Source organism: Micrasema longulum, unplaced genomic scaffold (assembly GCF_059751315.1).
Source record: "Micrasema longulum isolate JH-2025_06_02 unplaced genomic scaffold, ASM5975131v1 h1tg000688l, whole genome shotgun sequence".
Lineage (NCBI taxonomy): Eukaryota > Metazoa > Arthropoda > Insecta > Trichoptera > Brachycentridae > Micrasema > Micrasema longulum.
In genome coordinates, this window is record NW_028277884.1 from 571,227 (window position 1) to 589,751 (window position 18,525).

The 18,525-nt window shown below is 33.1% G+C and overlaps 1 protein-coding gene across 2 annotated transcripts in view; it reads right to left on the reverse strand.

Annotated features, from left to right (window-relative positions):
* vex (somatomedin B and thrombospondin type 1 domain containing protein vexed) overlaps positions 1–18,525 on the reverse strand; it is a 341,079-nt gene that overhangs the window by 91,436 nt on the left and 231,118 nt on the right. For both annotated transcript variants that reach the window (XM_088229627.1, XM_088229628.1), the window contains exon 3: positions 12,704–12,895. In XM_088229627.1, coding sequence (XP_088085753.1) covers positions 12,704–12,895 — 192 coding nt within the window. The remainder of the gene's footprint in view (positions 1–12,703; positions 12,896–18,525) is intronic.

An 18,525-nucleotide genomic window follows, 5' to 3' on the forward strand; every position in this document is an offset into this window, starting at 1 on the left:
TTGGTTTGTCTCATTCCATTTCGTAGAATCTCCCGAAAACAAACTCCAAAACTTTGACTTATTCCAATCAAATATATTGCAAATTAAAAACATTTAATCGGAATAGGATTCCAGAAATTCTTTCCTGACTGGAAACACATTCCCCCTTTTTCATTACTAAGATGAGTGTGCTCTTCGTTCCGTAAAAAGTCTGATATTTGTACATTTTTGTAATTTCACAGATTGTCAGAAGAAAAAATCCGAAATACGTACTTCTAAAAATACAATTTACTCGATAGATTGTGAATGAGGAAGTTCCGTAGTTTATAGATTAAAAAAAATATATATTATTAAACTGAACAAAACCTTTTTTTTTCGCGTTATCATTGGTATGATTTTTTAAGGTTTGATGTTTTGCTTGTCGGTGAGTTGTCTTGACATTTAACTGCGTATGTATGAAAACACGCTAAAACGCCTAAACCGGAAGTACATAAAAACCTTTTATTCTTATTATTCTCATTCTTAGTGGTGGGGGTAAGTGCTGTGCAAGCTTCTGACGTCACTGCGACCTGTGAAGATCTATTGTGACGATTTTCTGTAAATAGTTCTCGCCCTCCAAGACCAGATTTGTAAAGAGCCTGGCTTCTGAGTGGAAGGCGAGAGTTTACATTTTGTTAAATCTCCCCCTTCAAGCCCAGATCCGTAAAGTATCGGGCTATCAAGCTTTTTAACATCCCCAGTTAAAATACACACTTTTTTAATATCCAAAAAAACAACATCCTCCGATTTTTTTAGAATATGCATTTTACTCGAATGCAACCCTGGAAGTTCGATGAAAAACACATATTCGCTCTTTACTTTTTTTCTTAGGAATATATTGCAGATATTATTATTTACAGATGTAGATTAGATTATAAGTCCTGTAGTTAATGAGTGTCTCAAGGACAAACATACGTACCTTCATTTTTATTTATAAAAATTTAGTAGACGTGAGGAAAAAATAAAAACGACTCGCCTACAATCTGTATTGAATGCCGCAGCGAGACTTATTTTTGGAATCTCTAAGTTCAGTCATATCACTCCACTACTTCGGGAACTAAACTAGCTACGTTTTACACAGAGGGTCGAATACAAACTCTGTTGGCTTATGTATAAGTCACTGCATAACTCTGCTCCGGAATATCCAACGGAACTATGCATTCCAGATGAACTAGCTGACAGGTGTCTAACGCTTAGATCAGCTACGTCTACGGCGAGAGGAAACGTTATTTTACCTCTACGCAAACAGCGCACTAAATTTAGTGAACGTGCATTTGCGGTCGCAGGCCCTATGGCGTGGAATGCTCTCCCAGCAGAGGTGCGAGGCTGTGAAAGTGAAGTGATGTTTCGGAAAAAACTTAAAACCCACTTGTTCTCTAAATCATTTGAATAAATCCGTAGCATGTGACAACAAAATAAATTATTTTAATTAAATTACAAATTTAAAAGAATAACTATGAAAAGCGCCCTTGAGGTATTTTGTTACGATAATGGCGCTATATAAGTTATCCATAATAATAATAATAATAATAAAAATTATACGAAATAAAAAGTAAAACAGAAAATAATAATACAATCATACTAATTAAAATAGAATTCTGATTTTACTCGTGTTTATAAATTTTGAAAGAATTTATTGACTGATATGTTAGTTTTTAGTTCATTGAGGGGATTATTGTAATTTTTAACTATTTTGACCCAGACTTGTGTGGAATTTAAGAATTTAGATATTATTTTTATTGTTAGTTTATTTTTAAGCCTTAATTAATGAACAGTTATGTTCTAAAACCGGTTTGTGGATCAAATTTATTAAACTAAAAGTGATTTTACACAAAGAAAACATTCAGTTGCAAAATATTTTATATTAATTACCACAAATTACAAAGTTATTTTCCATCTAGTTGAAGACCACGGGTTAAAATTTCTCATCTTACTAGGAACTCAGAATTGCAAGGATTGCAATAATCTAAACGTTTCAAGATAATTATTTCCCAGTTATTTAATCCGTATATTCCAAATTGAATACCTGAAGGTTGTAGATGTACCGGGAGCTACGCGAGGGGTGCGGAGAAACAGGAAGGCAAATAGGGGAGTGGGTGTTGTTTTTCACGAAGGGTAGGTGTTGCGGTAACTGTCCAGAACTAGATTGCTCCATTTATAGAAATAGATCTTACCGAAGTGGTAAATTCTACTGTAGAAAGCAATATCGATACTGACATGATATAGCTGAATATTTATTTATGCCTTTAAGGCTTTTATATAAACATGTTTATTATTAATTTTAATTATAATTAATATTTATTGCAACAGAAAGGGAAAACATTTTTGAGAAAGGAATATGGAAGTCTAGGCATTTACATGGCTTATGACTTGTCGTTGGCTGGTTTAAGTGGACACTTTACACACTGTGTAACATTCACTATTCTGCCTAAGTTTGAACATCAACATTTCTTCAACTCTTCCATCTGTTGACTTTTGTGAAGTAAAAGAGCCAAAACCTTTATCGTGCGGGTAATATTGTGTTATTACCTATATATATTATATACTCATTAATTTTAATATGTAAAGGCTTCCATAAGACTGCTGATTGACTTAATAAAAAAATAATATTTTAATGAATAAATAAAACAACGTTGATAATAACAATTCAGTAAGTGCTTCAAATATAAAATTTATGAAGCAATTATGTTTATAACCACTATTTTTTTTCTTAGTGATTCAAATATATAACAAATAAACTCTTAAACTTATTGCAACAGAGAGGGAAAATATTTAAAGGAAAGGAATATAAAAGTTAGTCATTTATAAGGCTAATAATCTGTCATTATCTAAGTACAGTTGAAGTCGCCACTTTACCCATTGTGTAACAATCACCATTCTGCCTATGGTTTAAGATCCAAATTTAAAAAAAATAATTTATACCTACTTTCGAGACCCTTTTAAAAGTATTTTTCTTAAGTGATGTTATGTTTTGATTGTATTTTTGAAAAGTATGGTAAGTGTCAAAACCTAATTCTGAATAATGCATTTTAATTTGAAATTTAGTTGGTATAATGTGCAACGAGTCCCATATAACACGGTAGGTAACCAGAAAAGCAGTTATATATTTAAATTATAACAGATCGCAGCTAGATTAAAGCACATCTTGCAGCTGCAGAGCGCATGGAAGGTCAGTAATCTAGCCTCCATTTACATTAAGTTTTAATTTTACAATGTAGTTTAGTGTTTGAGATCATGTTGACGTGTTATTATATAATTCAACCACATTACGTCTAAAAGTATGAAAACTTTGGGTTTTTATATTTAGAACGATAAAGGATTTTGAATAAGTTAAAATAATGAAACTCTTGTATATTTCTTTGGTTAGAAATAATTCTAATCATCTCTTTATAAATATTTTATGATGTTCTGTAGTATTGATTAACGAAATATTTGCAAAAGCTACTTATGCTAATGATATGGTAAAAACCAATATGAATAAAAATTCAAATTATATTTTTTATATCTTTGATATGCTGACAAACATACATGTTTATATATATTTCTTGTTATTTTTCTTTTTCTTTTTATTCCCATGTTTTCATATTGTTTTTCATTTTTGTGTATCCAACTGAACTCATTATATGATTATATTTTATATTGTACAAAAAACTTGTGCCGTAAAATAAATAAATAGATAAATTTAAAAACAAAAACGATCGAATGAATGAATGAATGAATGAATAAATTAGTAAATACATAAATAAATAAATAAAAAAAATGAGTAAATAAATAAATGAATAAAAAAAATATATTAAAAAAAAAAAAAAAAACAAAAAATAAAATAAAAAAAATAAAACAATTTTTTTTTTATTAATTAATAAAAAATAAAAGAATAAAAATTATAATAATAATAAATAAGTTAATATTATACATTTTTTCAATGAATTTTTTTTTAATTTGGGATAAAAAAATTTCTTCCCACCTCTCCAGCTACTCCTATGCAAAGAATTATATAAATCAGTCGCTCCGTTGAGACGTGAAGAAAAAAAAAAAACTTTCACATTGATAATATTAGTATGAATATTATATATATTATATCTTCCAAATATGTCTGACCGAGTACAGCCTGCGAACTCTCAGGGGACCTCGTTGTTATGATATTCGCTCTCCGTTCTCGTATCGACCGGGCGTAGGCGTCGGCGTCGGCGTCGGGACGCGCGTTTCGCCCGACGTACATTATCTGCTAACTGGATTACGCGGACAGATAACAGACATCTGACTGTTTGAGCGTCACGTGCCAATCTCTAGGACACCCGTCATTTCGGAGATGTAGGATTACTCGAATCGAAAGTTACATCCCCGCAGCGAACGGTGACCTGAATCTCTATCAACTGCTGTCATGAAAAATAACTCGAATAAATTATAAATTAAATATCCATTTGTAGCGCCCACTTTGCGGATCATTGTAATATTTTAAAGATATAAAAACAGTAACGTCGTCTGACCACTTACAAACTGTGTAACATTCACCATTCTGCCTATGTTTAAACAACTACATTTCCACAAAAGTCCACATGTGTGTAGAAGATAAGTTAGCTCTTAAAAAGTAATCCTTTTCGAGTTGGCTTTAAAGGAGTTTTTTTTAAGTGTACTTATATTGTTTAGAAATGTTTTTTTAAATTTATTATTAACATAACATTTTCTACATTTAGTAGATTTTATACTCCCATGTGTTGTATAAAAAAAAATCATTTGGGACCTAACATAAAAAGAAAAGATTTTTATGACAAAAACTGACCGATTTTTTTATAGAATCATTAATTATAAATTCGGTTGTTGCGAACTCCTGGATTTAATAAATATTAAAATACCAATACGTAAAACTTGACAAAACAGTTTATATAATTGTCTTTCTTCTCAAACAAACTATCTTTGTCACTCACCAATACCGCGTATACACAAGATAGAAAACGAATTTACCTCTCATATCGACATTTTTAACTCGAGTCTCTGTGAATATTTTATTATGTTCTATAGTAACGATTAACAAGTTATTTGCAAAAACTACTTAAGCTAATGATCTAGTGTTTATTTATTTTATATTTTTTATACCTTTTGTATGGTGACATACATTCATATATATGTATATATATTTCTTGTTATTTTTATTTTTATTTTTATACCCATGTTGTAAGTAAGCTGCTTGTTGTATGCTGACGATGCAGTTCTGTTAGCAAGCAGCAAGGCTGATTTGTAGCAAATAGTCTCTCTCTCTCTCTACTTGGTGCAAAACTAATAACATGGAACTTAACATCGATAAATGCAAAATTATTTCATACCATAAATGTAAACATCCTTTTATTTTTGATTATAAACTTAATGGCCAAGTTCTTTCGATTGTCACCTCTATAAGAGATCTTGGAGTGATCCTAGATAATAAACTAACTTTTCTGGAACACTTTGATAATATAGTAAACAGATCCTTAAAAATTTTAGGCTTTATTAATAGAACTACGTCTGATTTCCAAAGTATGCTTACACTTAAAACACTTTATTGCTCTTTAGTTCGCCCTATTCTTGAATATGCATCTGTAATCTGGTCCCCTCATTATGCTGTTCATATCAAGCGCCTTGAATCAGTTCAACATCGTTTTATAAGAAAAATTGCATGGAAGATGGGATTGGAAAGAGGAGACTATTCATATTCTGATATGGAGAGGTTTTTAAGCATATCAAGTCTTGAAAAACGCAGATGCATTGCAGATATAATCTGCATGTATAAAATTATGAACTGTCTCATTGATGCCCCTGAAATTTTGCAAAAGATTCTTTTTAACGTTCCCACCCGTAGACTAAGAAATAATGAAATGCTTTTCCTCGGTCACTACAGGACCAATTATGGTGCACAGTCGCCTTTGCCCAGAATGATCAGGCGGGTGAACGATCATCAAGATCTTGATTATTATGGTGTAAGGATGTCTTTCTTTACAAATCAGCTAAAGAATCTGTATAGTTAGCCTATGCTTTTTACTTAATCTAAAAAATCTATCATCTGTCTTTGCTGCTTATTTCTGTTCCTTATATTTTTTTATTCCTTTGTAAAAATTTCTTTTAATTGTAATGTTTATAATGGACTTTGTCCGTAAATAAATAAATAAATAAATAAATAAATAAATGGAATGTATGATGTATGCCTGGAGAGCGAATTGGCGATGAACGAAAGTAAGTCAAAAGTGATGGTATTTGAAAGGGATAGTGAGGTTACTGACTGCATAATAAATGTAAACAACGAATGTCTCGAGCAAGTAGAAGAATTTGTGTATCTGGGAAGCATGTTTTCAAGAGATGAAAGAGTAGCAAAAGATGTTGAAAGAAGAGTGAATGCGGGCAACAAAATGAACGGAGCACTAAGCACAGTAATTTCTAATAAAAATATGTCAATCGAAGCTAAACTGGCAGTGCACAACGGAGTTTTAGTCCCAACACTTATGTATGGAAGCGAAACGTGGAACTGGCAGAGGAAGAATGAAAGCCGAGTGAATGCGGTTGAAATGCGATCTCTTAGACGAATGTGTGGGAAATCAATGTATGACAAGGTTACGAATGATGAAATCAGGCGAGAGTGTAAATCTGAGATAAGTATAATAAATAAGATTAAGAAAGGGTCCCTGAGATGGTTTGGTGACGTAGAACAAATGGGCGACGAGAGAATGGTAAAACAATTATATAGGGCAAAAATGAACGGCAACGTTGGACGAGGACGACCAAGGAAGACGTGGCATGATCAGATAAACCAAAATCTTAAGTCTGGTCATGTCAAAAGCAGACAGAACCGAAGGGCATGTATGACAAGATGTATGAATGTGGAAGAGGCTAGGATTGTATGCCAGGATAGACGTGTGTGGTGGTCCATTCTCTCTGCCTACCTCTACGGGGAAATGGCGTGATGGTAGTAGTAGTAGTAGTACCCATGTTTAAATATTGTTTTATTTTTTTTGTATATCTAACTAACTCATTGTATTGTTATATTTTATATTGAAAAAGGCACTTGTGCAGTATAATAAATAAATCAATACAACAATAACGTTTGAAGTGTAAACATCATACATCATTATACGAGGGTTGTGTAAATAATAAGGTTCTCAAATATTTTTCAGGTTTAAGGCATTTTTTATTTGAACTGAAAAATGCATCATTGGAAAGCTTAATTTCTTAACTATTTTTCAACATAATCACCAGATTTTTTAACGCATTTTTGTTGACGACTAATTCACTTTTGGAATCCAGCTTCAAAGAAGTCCACCGCCCGTCCGTGGAGGAATTAGGTGACCGTCCTGCTTGTTGAGTTTATGACTCGAGGGACCACAATGAATTCGGAAAATTATTGCGAGACCTTGAAAAAACACAGAAGAGCCATCCAAAATCGCCGGAGAGAAATACTGACGAAAGGCGTTAGACTGCACCACGACGATGCGCGCCCGCGCGTCTCTCGCCAAACCGAGGATTCAATCGAAAATTTTGGCTGGGATCTCGTTGAACAGGCTTTCTACAGCCCTGATCTTGCACCGAGTGACTTCCACTTGTTTCCAAAATTAAAGCAACATTTGGGTGGACAACGTTTCGAGACTGATGAAAGAAAGCAGGAAGCGGTCGCCAAATTCCTCCAAGGACTGGTCGCGGACTTCTTTGAAGCTGGATTCCAAAAATGGATTAGTCGTCAACAAAAATGCGCTGAAAAATCTGGTGATTATGTTGAAAAACAGTTAAGAAATTAAGCTTTCCAATGATGTATTTTTCAGTTCAAATAAAAAATGCCTTAAACCTGAAAAAAAAAGAGAACCTTTTTTTTACACAACCCTAGTATATAAATACTGTTGACCATCGTATACTGTTTTCGATGTTTTTGTCCTTTTTTTAATATTTTGCTTTTCTTTTGTGTATTTTAATAATTATGTAAAAGGTTTATGGAACCGCAAACAAATAAATACATAATTTCATACATAGTTAATACACTCCAAAGTAGTGAGAAAACACAGTATAAGAAATTATCAATATAAATTACATTAATAGCTATCACGATCAAAAAGAATTAAGTAATATTTTTTAATTGCGACACTTTTGGTTTTGCGTGTCATATGTTTTCAAAATAATTAGATAAAAGTTAATATTAGGACATTCATACATTATGTTTGTATTATTTTAAATATAAATAAAAAAAAAGAAACAGCTTGCCCACCACATACCACGCACCGCATCTGAGGACATAAGTCTCCTTGGCGGTACCCACATACACGGAAAAGTTGCTCTTTGCCGAACGAGAAAAGCTGCCCGGAAGAACTCTCTGTAATCTGGTAGCTTAAGCATCTTTTTGCTGAAAGACGGCAATCCAGAAGGACATAATATTCACTTCATTGGATTGAAAAAAGAGGGAATTCAAATGATTAGACATGATCAATTCGCCGAAATGATTACAAAACTTTTTAATAGCTTCGAAATTATTTTCACAAAAGTCAACAGATGAAAGAGTTGAGAAAATGTGGATGTTCAAACATAGGCAGAATGGTTACAGCGTGTAAAGCGGCCACTCAAACCAGTCAACGACAGGTCATACGCCCTGTAAATGCCTACATTTCCATATTCACGTCCGAAAAATGTTTTCTCTCTGTTGCAACAAATTTAAAACTAAATAACTCCTTAGGGAGGAAATTCAGCCAGTCTGCAAACATTTGGACATACTCAAAACATCATAACAATAATTTTGTTTTCAATTATTAAATAACCCTGAAAAAGGCAACGTGTTGTTACCGAAATTGATCGTTGTGTCAAGAAAAAGTGGTTCGTAAAACAAAGTTATTTTGACAATGTTTTGAGTTTGTCCAATTTTTCGTATACAAGTACTGGATTCAACCTTCTAGGAAGCTGTTAATATTAACATATTACAACAGAGATGAAAAACATTTTAGAGAAGAAAATATAGATATGTAGGCTTCCACAGGCAAAACAGGGTTAAATCTAATCCTTGTTTTTTGGATTTGGACAAACTCAAAACATTGTTTATAATAAAGGCAGACTGAGGAATGTTACACAGTGTGTAAAGTGGCCACTTTAATCCGCCAACGACAGGTCAGAAGCTCTGTGGAGGCCTAGACTTCTATATTCCTTTAGGAAAAGGTTGTTGAGACTTGGTTGGAGTTCCTACCCCAGTTAGAGATGGACAGAGAAGACACGAGGTTGCTGTTTAATGCGTATTTATTACATGGCGAATAAGATACAGCGCTTAGTTGTATAGCGAAAGTCTAGCGGCAATGATGGGTTGAAGAGACTGGAACTACATACTGGGACTGAGTGACGTCGTCGAGCTGGTCTGGCGTGAACTGAACTTGTTGGGCTGACTAACTGAACGGGCTGACTGACGTTGGACGCGTCCTGTGGTCTCTTTATAGACGACGTTCTTTTGTAGTTCACTTCTTCAGGGTAGGGACAATGTGAATATACTGCAGAACGATGCCCTCCGATTTCATGTGCAATACTGATAGAGTTGCATTAAAAGTATGTATTGGATTCGATAGAAAATGATGGCATTGCATTGTCGGTCATAAGTTCACTTCAGGTGAACTAATTTAACCCGTGTGTGTCATCGATTATGGGCTATGGACCCTACATTTCCTTTTCTAAAATGTTCTTAATCTCTGTTATATTATAATACGCTACAGTTATTTTGTTTATCTCTCCAAAAAACTGTTATTATGTTTTTTTAATAAATTTATTGATTTAATTTTAAGTTAACACATTTCAACAGAGATAAAAAAAACACATTTGAGAAACAATATATAAGTCTAGGTCAAAGCTTACGATCTGTCATTGGCCGGTTTAAGGATACACTTTGCACACAGTGTAAAATTCATCATTCTGCTTTTATTTTACTTTCTCCCAAGTGGTCGTCAACGTCGGGGGTAGCTGACATGACACGTGATGAAGAAGAAGAAAAAAAAATGTTGACGATCGGACTTTTCGAACCCGCGAAATTTGAAAATTCCCGTTATTTTCTGAACACACCTCGTACATACAATAAAATGTTAACTCTGGTGGCAGCGAATTTCCTTTTTTTATTGAGGGATTTATACGCAATTCTTATTAACCAACCCTAATGCAGTGCTGTAATATTTTGCTGTACATTCTTTATATTTTTATTTTTTAGAAAATAGCCATAGATTATTTCTTCCTCTTATGTAAGGGCTTATTGGTTTCATTATGTCTAGAGGCAGGACAATAAATAAGATAAGGACTCGTATCTTCGTCACAAGGGTCCTCAGTTGGGCATATGGCGTACAGCGGTCCTCATGGGAGACGCTTAGCCCGCGATTTAATATCGGAAGGGAACGAACATCAACTTTTCCGGGAATTCGATTTCATTAAATTAGGGGATAAAATGTTTTATATGTGAATTTTCCTACTAAAGAATTCGAGGCGCAGTATCAAAGCTTTGTTCTAGAAATTATCCGCCGGTAAAACAGAAAAAAACTAAATTTATAGAGAACGTTTTCGATAGCGGATATGAACGCGAAAGCATTTACAAAGCGTATGACTTGTCAGTGGCTGGTTTATTTGTTTACTTACACACATAGAATTTAAAATAAGGGTTAAGATATTTTATTCACCCATCACGATGTAACTTCTATGCAAAAAAATAAAATAACCCAGTGGCTTGTTAAGTTAGGAAGAAAAAAAACTGAAAGCTTAGTAAACTACATTGCGAGGTAAGTTATATTAATATTATCTACGACAATTTAAACACTATACAATACAAAATACAAGAAGGTTAAAAACTTATATATCGTATACATATATAAAAATATATTTTTAAATTTCTTTAATGCACAAAATTCACATTTTCATCATAAAGCAAAATTATATATTTTTTATGTCCTGACTTATCAGAAAATTCCGTGTTAAATTAAGACTCTTCTATATATAAATCAAAAACATTTATAAACACATTAAACAATATACAAAATAATCAAAACAATAAACAAAATAATAATAGAAAACAATGAATAATAAAAACTTATACATAATGCAGAAAAGTATATGTATGTATATGTAAGTGTTTGTATTGTAGTGTTTGTATGTAAGTATGTGTATGTATGTATATATCAGGGGCGAATGCTCCTTATAATCGATTACATGCAGCTTGCCATATTTTTTTGACATCGTAAGTAATGTTTTATAATACTGTAGTATAATTAGGAAAAAACACATCACCAAAAAAATATATTACTTTTCTTGGGTAAGTAAATTTATATATTCCTTTATTCCATACAGCGACCAGTTGCGCCTCTATTGGCCAAAATTATTACTACGGATTACACGAGATTACTCTGTTCACTTAAAAATCACTAATTCAAATTCGTCTTTAACCTAAAACTTTAGAATCTCGTTCGAAAAATTACACTTGCGATTACAGTAAAATCTTGCAGCTTTCATTAATGCAATTTAGTCTTTCAATACTTTTTCATAAGGGCTAGTATTCTTTAAAATACATCAATTTGACTTAAGACAGTCTAAGGGAGGTGACAATATACGCACTCGTTATGTGTGAGAAAGAGATAACGAATATATTTTGTATGTTTTAACACAAAAGTTACAATAATAAGTAAGTAATTGACAGTAATTGATCATACTTATGTTTCGGTGGTTTGAAAGTAAATTTGCTTTAAAATAAATTAATAAATTGATATTTTAATCGAAATGAATTGATATTTTAATCCATAATATAGTATAAATCCTTTAGTGAGTTTTAAAAAAACAAAGATTCGCCAATTGTTTTTTTTATTGTAATTCGTTTTTGTGCATACGATGACAGTTGAATATTGTAGGTTATTCTTCAGTATCTATTTAAACTTTTAAAATTTAGTTACAGTTATGATAAAAACGTTACTAGTGTATAGTGTTAAGAATAAATATATTTGAAGAATTATAATATGTATAACTTATGTCGTTTTGTGAATAATAATGTGATATAAAAGTCGATGAAACAATGATTCTTAAAACGTAATTTGTGTTTTGTTTGGTGAACTATCGTTTTCGGTAAGGAATACTTTAAAATTATTTAATTATTATCATTTATTAAGAAATAGTGTTTTATTTCAAGACATATATGTTTTTATGTGTATGTAAGGATGTGTCTTTATATGTATGTATATGTGGGTATGTGTGTATATATACATATATGTATGTATATATGCATATATGTTTGTATATATGCATATAATGTGCATAAGTACGATATATAAGACAGAATCATTCATATCATCAGTGCATTCGGTATTTTTATTTAATTAAATTTACTACCTCCATGGAAAACGCAAATGTTAACAATTATTCTTTTCTCACTTGAAATTCTTATTTATTTATTTTTGTCACATTTAATGTTCATATCTTTTGCATAATTAATGAAAACTCAATTGGTCTTTTTATGTTAAAAAATGTTGTTTTTAATACTTATTATGTATGACTGTATGTTTTCTAAATAAAATAAAATAAAATAAAAACAAAATATCATTCATTAGTGCACCAAAGTGCGAAAAAAGAATTATAACAATGAACAAATGATTGCGCACAGGTAGATATCATAATGACTTTTCCTATCGCTGTAGGGGTAAACGAAAAAGAATAAAAACGCTTATCTTCGAATGTTTCTTACCTCTGAGGGCGGAGGCGGCGTGCAGCGGGCACGCGGAGCCGCGGCACGCGCGCCGCTGCAGCAGGCCCGGGCAGCGCCGCCCGCCGCGCTCGGGCGCGCGCAGCACGCGCCGCGCGCGCGACATGGAGCCCGGCCCGCACGCCGCGTCGCACGCCGACCACGCGCCCCACGCCGACACCTGGCAGTCCAGCACTGCAAGAACAGGAGAAAGGATTGAGCGAACATTGTCCATTGCTGCAGGCACAGCGCGCTCGGATGTTTAATGAGGAAGTTCATTGTTTTTTTTCTATTTTTTGTTTGTTAACAGACCATAGGGAAATATGTTATTTTTTTACATTTGATTTTTTTACGTCTGAGGTTTCTAGTTGGGATGTTTATCGAGCTCAGTAGTTCAGGCGCATCAAATAATTAGTTAAGAATTTTAAATAGGACTAGAAGGTCGGATTTATTTCGACGGTCTTGAAGAGAAGATTATTGTAGACGAAGAACTAAAACTTGTAAAAAATTGTAGGCGGATTTATTTCGACGGTCTTGAAGAGAAGATAATTGTAGACGAAGAACTAAAACTTGTAAAAAATTGTTGTCAACATGGACATAATACAAGAATATCAGACAAATACCATGTACAACTTTCTAAAACAAGACAAGGACAATCAAGACTAATGAACCAGGGACTGAAATTATACAATAATCTACCAGACAAAACTAAACAAAAGACTCGGACAAACTTTTCAAAAGATGTAACAAATATTATTTTGAACGACAGAGTATTAATGAAAAATGTATATATTATTTTATGTAAAATTTATGTAATAATCCGTAAGGGTTTAAAAATAAATTCTCAAATAAAAAAAATAAAAAATATATATTTAAGCTAGTTTCTAGCTCATTATACGTATATTGGTCTCTGGATAAGCCCAACCTCCAGCCTATATTTCTCAAAAATCGATGTTGCACTGATTCAATATTCTTGATGTGAATATCATAATATGGAGACCAGATAACAGAGGAATACTCTAGGTGCGGGCAAACTAGGGCACAGAAGAGAGTTTTTAAAGGTACTGATAAGTTAATCAAGTGAATGTCTAATAATAATAAGTAATAACTTGGATGGCAGGCCCTACTAATACCCTAATTAAAATTGAACAAAAAATAAATAAATAAAAGGAACAACATGTCCCTAACGCCATTTGAAATTCTGGCAACAATATGGAATATATTATTTTCTCGGTACGAGAACAATAAACGTAAAAATAAGGAAAAAATATCAGGAAAATAAAGGTAAAGATAATATCTTAATAGAAAATAATTCGACGCCCGCATTCCCTGGAGGTAATTTCACACCCGTATATGAAGAAATTACCTAGAATTTATATCAGTTGGAGTAATGGTTTAACTCTGGGAAGGGCCGACGCTGCAGGCTATTTTCGGGACGCCCAATTTATTACGGCCTAATGTGGGACATGCCCTGTTCCGGGTAGCCGTAATGGGGACACGGGACATGGGCCAGTTCGAGGCACGTGACTCCCGGTTGCCCGCGATCAGATAACCGGGAGCCAATTAACAAAATCATTAGAAAGTTTTTTTAAAGTATATTTTGATAGTTTCAACCTCAATCTTTAGCTCAATCACAAATAACTATCGACGTGCTTAAATAAATGCTAAGCACAAATGCTTGCACAAATGCTTGCACAAATGCTTGCACAAATGCTTGCACAAATGCTTGCACAAACAAATGCACAAACGCTCAAAAGCGATCACAATGAACAATAATGAACATGCTTAAGTTATCGCAGTCATAAGTCAACGCGTGTGTAATCTCTAGGTCAACGCTTGTATCGGTTTGTTTTTTGTTTTCCTCTTAAATAAATACAGTTTGTTGGCGAAAAACGAGCGTTTACTATAAAAAATTATACAATATATTGCATTTGCAAAATAGTAAAGAGTATATGATACAGAGATATAAATTACAATTATTATGGCGAATGCTTTTCTTGGCATTTGTCTTGCCAACCGCTGGCTAAATGCAATAAATAGCGTGATAAATAATAAATAATTAACACATTACAACAGAGATGAAGAATATTTAAGAGAAGGTAATATAGAAGTCTAGGCATCTACAGGGCTTATGACCTGTCAATGGCTGGTTTAAGTGGCCACTTTACACACTGTGTAACATTCACCAACAACAACTATCTAAATAACAACAACTATCTAAATAACAACAACTATCTAAATAAATACATTACAATTATTTATTTGCGAACATCTCATTACCGGTTGTATTGAAATTTCAAATATCAAATACGCGAAAAATAATAGCCTAATTTCCATTCATTTTATATTGTTTTTTTATTTTTTTATTTATTTATTGACAATTTTAAAAAACCCGTTAGGGTTACATTAGAAATTTAATATTGTCTAGTCATTTTATGTCTCGTCTAGTCTAGTTAGTTCAGTCATCATGTGCTTTTTCAGATTGATTTTAAATTTGTCTCCAGTAAAAGTTTTCAAGTAGTAAGGTAGGTCGTTGAAGTGTTTAAGTCCATTATGTAGTATTTTTGACTGTCCTGTGTTTGTCTTTGCTTTTTCAATATGATAGTGTTGTTGTTGTCTGGTGTTATATTTGTGTATTTTAGCATTTTTGACTAATATTATGTCGTCGTCTTGTATGTTTCCCAGTGTTATTTTGTGCACAATATTTAAGGTCTCAATGTTAGTCAAATGGTTTATGTCAAACTGGTGTGTTTTTTTGTACAGTTCAGTCGTAGAGGTCAGGTAGGGTAGGTTGTATGTTAGTTTAAGAATTTTATTTTGTTCTCTTTGTATTCTTGTTATGTCTGTCTTGTTACCAGTTCCCCAGAAGGCGATCATGTAACTCAATTTACTTTTGACATAGGCTTCGTACATCATAACTTTTTCCTTTTTTGGTATAAAATCTTTAATTTTGTAGAAGAGGCTATGTAGTGATGCCATTACTTTAGTGAGTCCGTCTATGTGTGTTAGCATCTCAATACTCCAAACAAATAAATAACTTAATTATGCAATATTATTTTTGGTATGTATATATATTTACATATTTATACACACACAATTCTGGGTTTTTTATCCCAAGGGGGAGTAGGTATATTATTATTTATATCACTACAGAGATGGGTAGAATTTTTGTTTCAAGATTATGGATATTCGAGCGTTTACAGGGCTTATGACCTGTCATAGGTTGGGTTCAAGTGGCCACTTTTATGTAGAATTCTACAACATTCCCCATTCCGCTTATTAGTAAATAAAATTGCAGAGCCATCTGCAGGCGATTACTAGTAATTAATTTAACTCGGATAGAGTCTTAGCTACATAAATAAAGTAATTTGCTTTAATACTTAACCTCAATATCAAATACATAGATGGCGCTCCAAACGCGCTAGCGAAAGCTTTCCTTGTTTCATGACATATATACAAAAACCAAAAATGTCACCGATATGGATATTCGCTAAATAATAATTATGCAATGTTTTTTTTCGTTCTCTTCGATACATTAATACGCCCTTTTTTTAAGAATCTCAGTTACGTACCGTGTTTGCCTATTTTGCATTCTTGATATTGTTACGCAAAAGAAAATCATTTTAAAATACGATTTCGGAAAGCACTAAGCTTTCTTATTCGGAAGGCGATAATCGCTTTCAGTTTGTATGGACAAAAATCATTTTTTCCAATACAGTCATATGAATTCCACATTTTCAAAGCCAGTAAATATTTTATGCAGGAGAGAACTTACGCATTACAAAAATACTACACACTTTGCGCGAATACGTTTCGGGGTATTGTTGTGGGCTTTTGTAAAATTGGAGTACAGACATAAAGGGATGAAAAGAAAGAAAATATGCTTAAGGAATAACGAGGCAATGTAAGCGAGAGGAACTTAATCTGCGTTTGAACACTTTTTGGGGAAATGGCTTCTGAGTATATTTATGCCGAACGTTACAGTGTTCAATGCAGGCATGGCCCATGGGTAAGTAAATTTTGAACCGGTACAAAAAGATGGTTCGAACGCTTCGAGTTTTTGAGCTGCAGCTCAAATTTCTAGTAGGCGGGTCACAGCGGCACTGGCGATGCGTAAGCTGGTTCCCGACAGTAGGTATATATAATTAATAGGAGTGGATCCAAATGGTATGACCTTTCGAAGATTTTTGTTCCTCTGGAAAACAGCGGCTGAACTCCACAATGGTACACATGGTATGTTCCTCATCACAGAAATTTATTTTGATTTTGTTGTTAGTTATTAATGCATTACAACATAGGTAAAGAACATTTTAGAGAACGTAATATAGAAGTCTAGACAGTTACAGGGCTTATGACCTGTCATTGGCTGGTTTAAATGGCCACTTTTTACATGTCACCAAGTTAACATAGTAAGAAAAATGTTGCGAAATCTAAATTATTTATTTTTTACTGTGTGACTTTACATTATTATATTTTAAAATATAAAAAACGTGTTAATTTTTTTTCCTCAAATAAAAATATTTTTTTGGCCATATAATAATTGTCTTATATTTCCTTTCTTTCACTAACTCTTATAGCTTGTATTGTCCAGATTAAAAATAAACATAAGTCACTTAACCAATTCTTATCAACCTTTATCATCATCATTTTCTTTCCGCACCTAATGGTGCATAGGACACTGCATTAGTACACCAGTCGTAGCCTATATTGATCTTTTTTATTACAAGAAGGTATGATGATCAGTCTTATGCTTCAAGCACCAGTCCAGGGATTATGAAATACTTAAGTGTAAAAACAACCTTTTAAATAAATATTTCATATCAACCATGCCGGGAATCGAACCCATGACCTCTTTGCATGGTAGGCAAACGCGCTGACCACTAAATTACGAGGCTGACCTTACTTCACTTTATTAAACCGCCTTACCTTATTAAAAAACATTTAATATATTTTTTTAATGTATATCGAGGAAAAAATTTAAAATGGAATTGATATAAATAAATTATGCTGTGTACAGAAACTCTCTGAAACACAGAAATGTAATTTTTCCTTGGACCCTAGACTTTCCAATTGGGATTTCTCAAAATCATGTTTTTTGGGTTAGCGACTTTTGGCTGAACAGCGATGACATTATAATTGATTACCCGCAGAGTCTTAAGATTAAGTCACTAAAACTCTTAGATTTTGTTAGCAGGACATCTGGCGACTTTACTGATATTTTCACAGTTAAAACACTATATTGCTCACTTGTTCGTCCTCTTTTAGAATATGCATTCGTGATCTGGTCTATCTTCTATGCAGGCCGGATAGATCATATCGAATCGGCGCAACATCGTTTGCTAAGAAAAGTGGCACGGATGATTGGCCTCGAGAGGGGAGACTACACTTACGGAGAAATGGAGTCAATGTTAAAAATCTCAAGTCTACAAAAACGTAGAAATAACATTGACTCCATATTTATGTTTAATTAACTGAATAGCTTAATTGGTTTACCATCGTTACTGGAACAAGTGGGATTTAATGTTCCAATCCGCAGGTTGCGAATTAATAATGCGCTGTTCCTTGATCAACACAGCACAAACTATAGCTTGCATGTACCAATGTCCCGATTGTGTCGTATTGTAAACTCAAAACAAGATCTGGTATTTTTTGGTGTAAGTCTTTATAGATTAAAAAAATCACTAAGATAGATCAGATCTTGTCTTAAGGTAGTATTTTTTTTTGTCCTTGTTTTAATAGTACTTAGTTGTATTTTATTTTATTAGTGGCGGGAAAACAAATTCCCACGTTAGTGCGGGGCGAAAAATAACTGGGGCGAAGCCCCA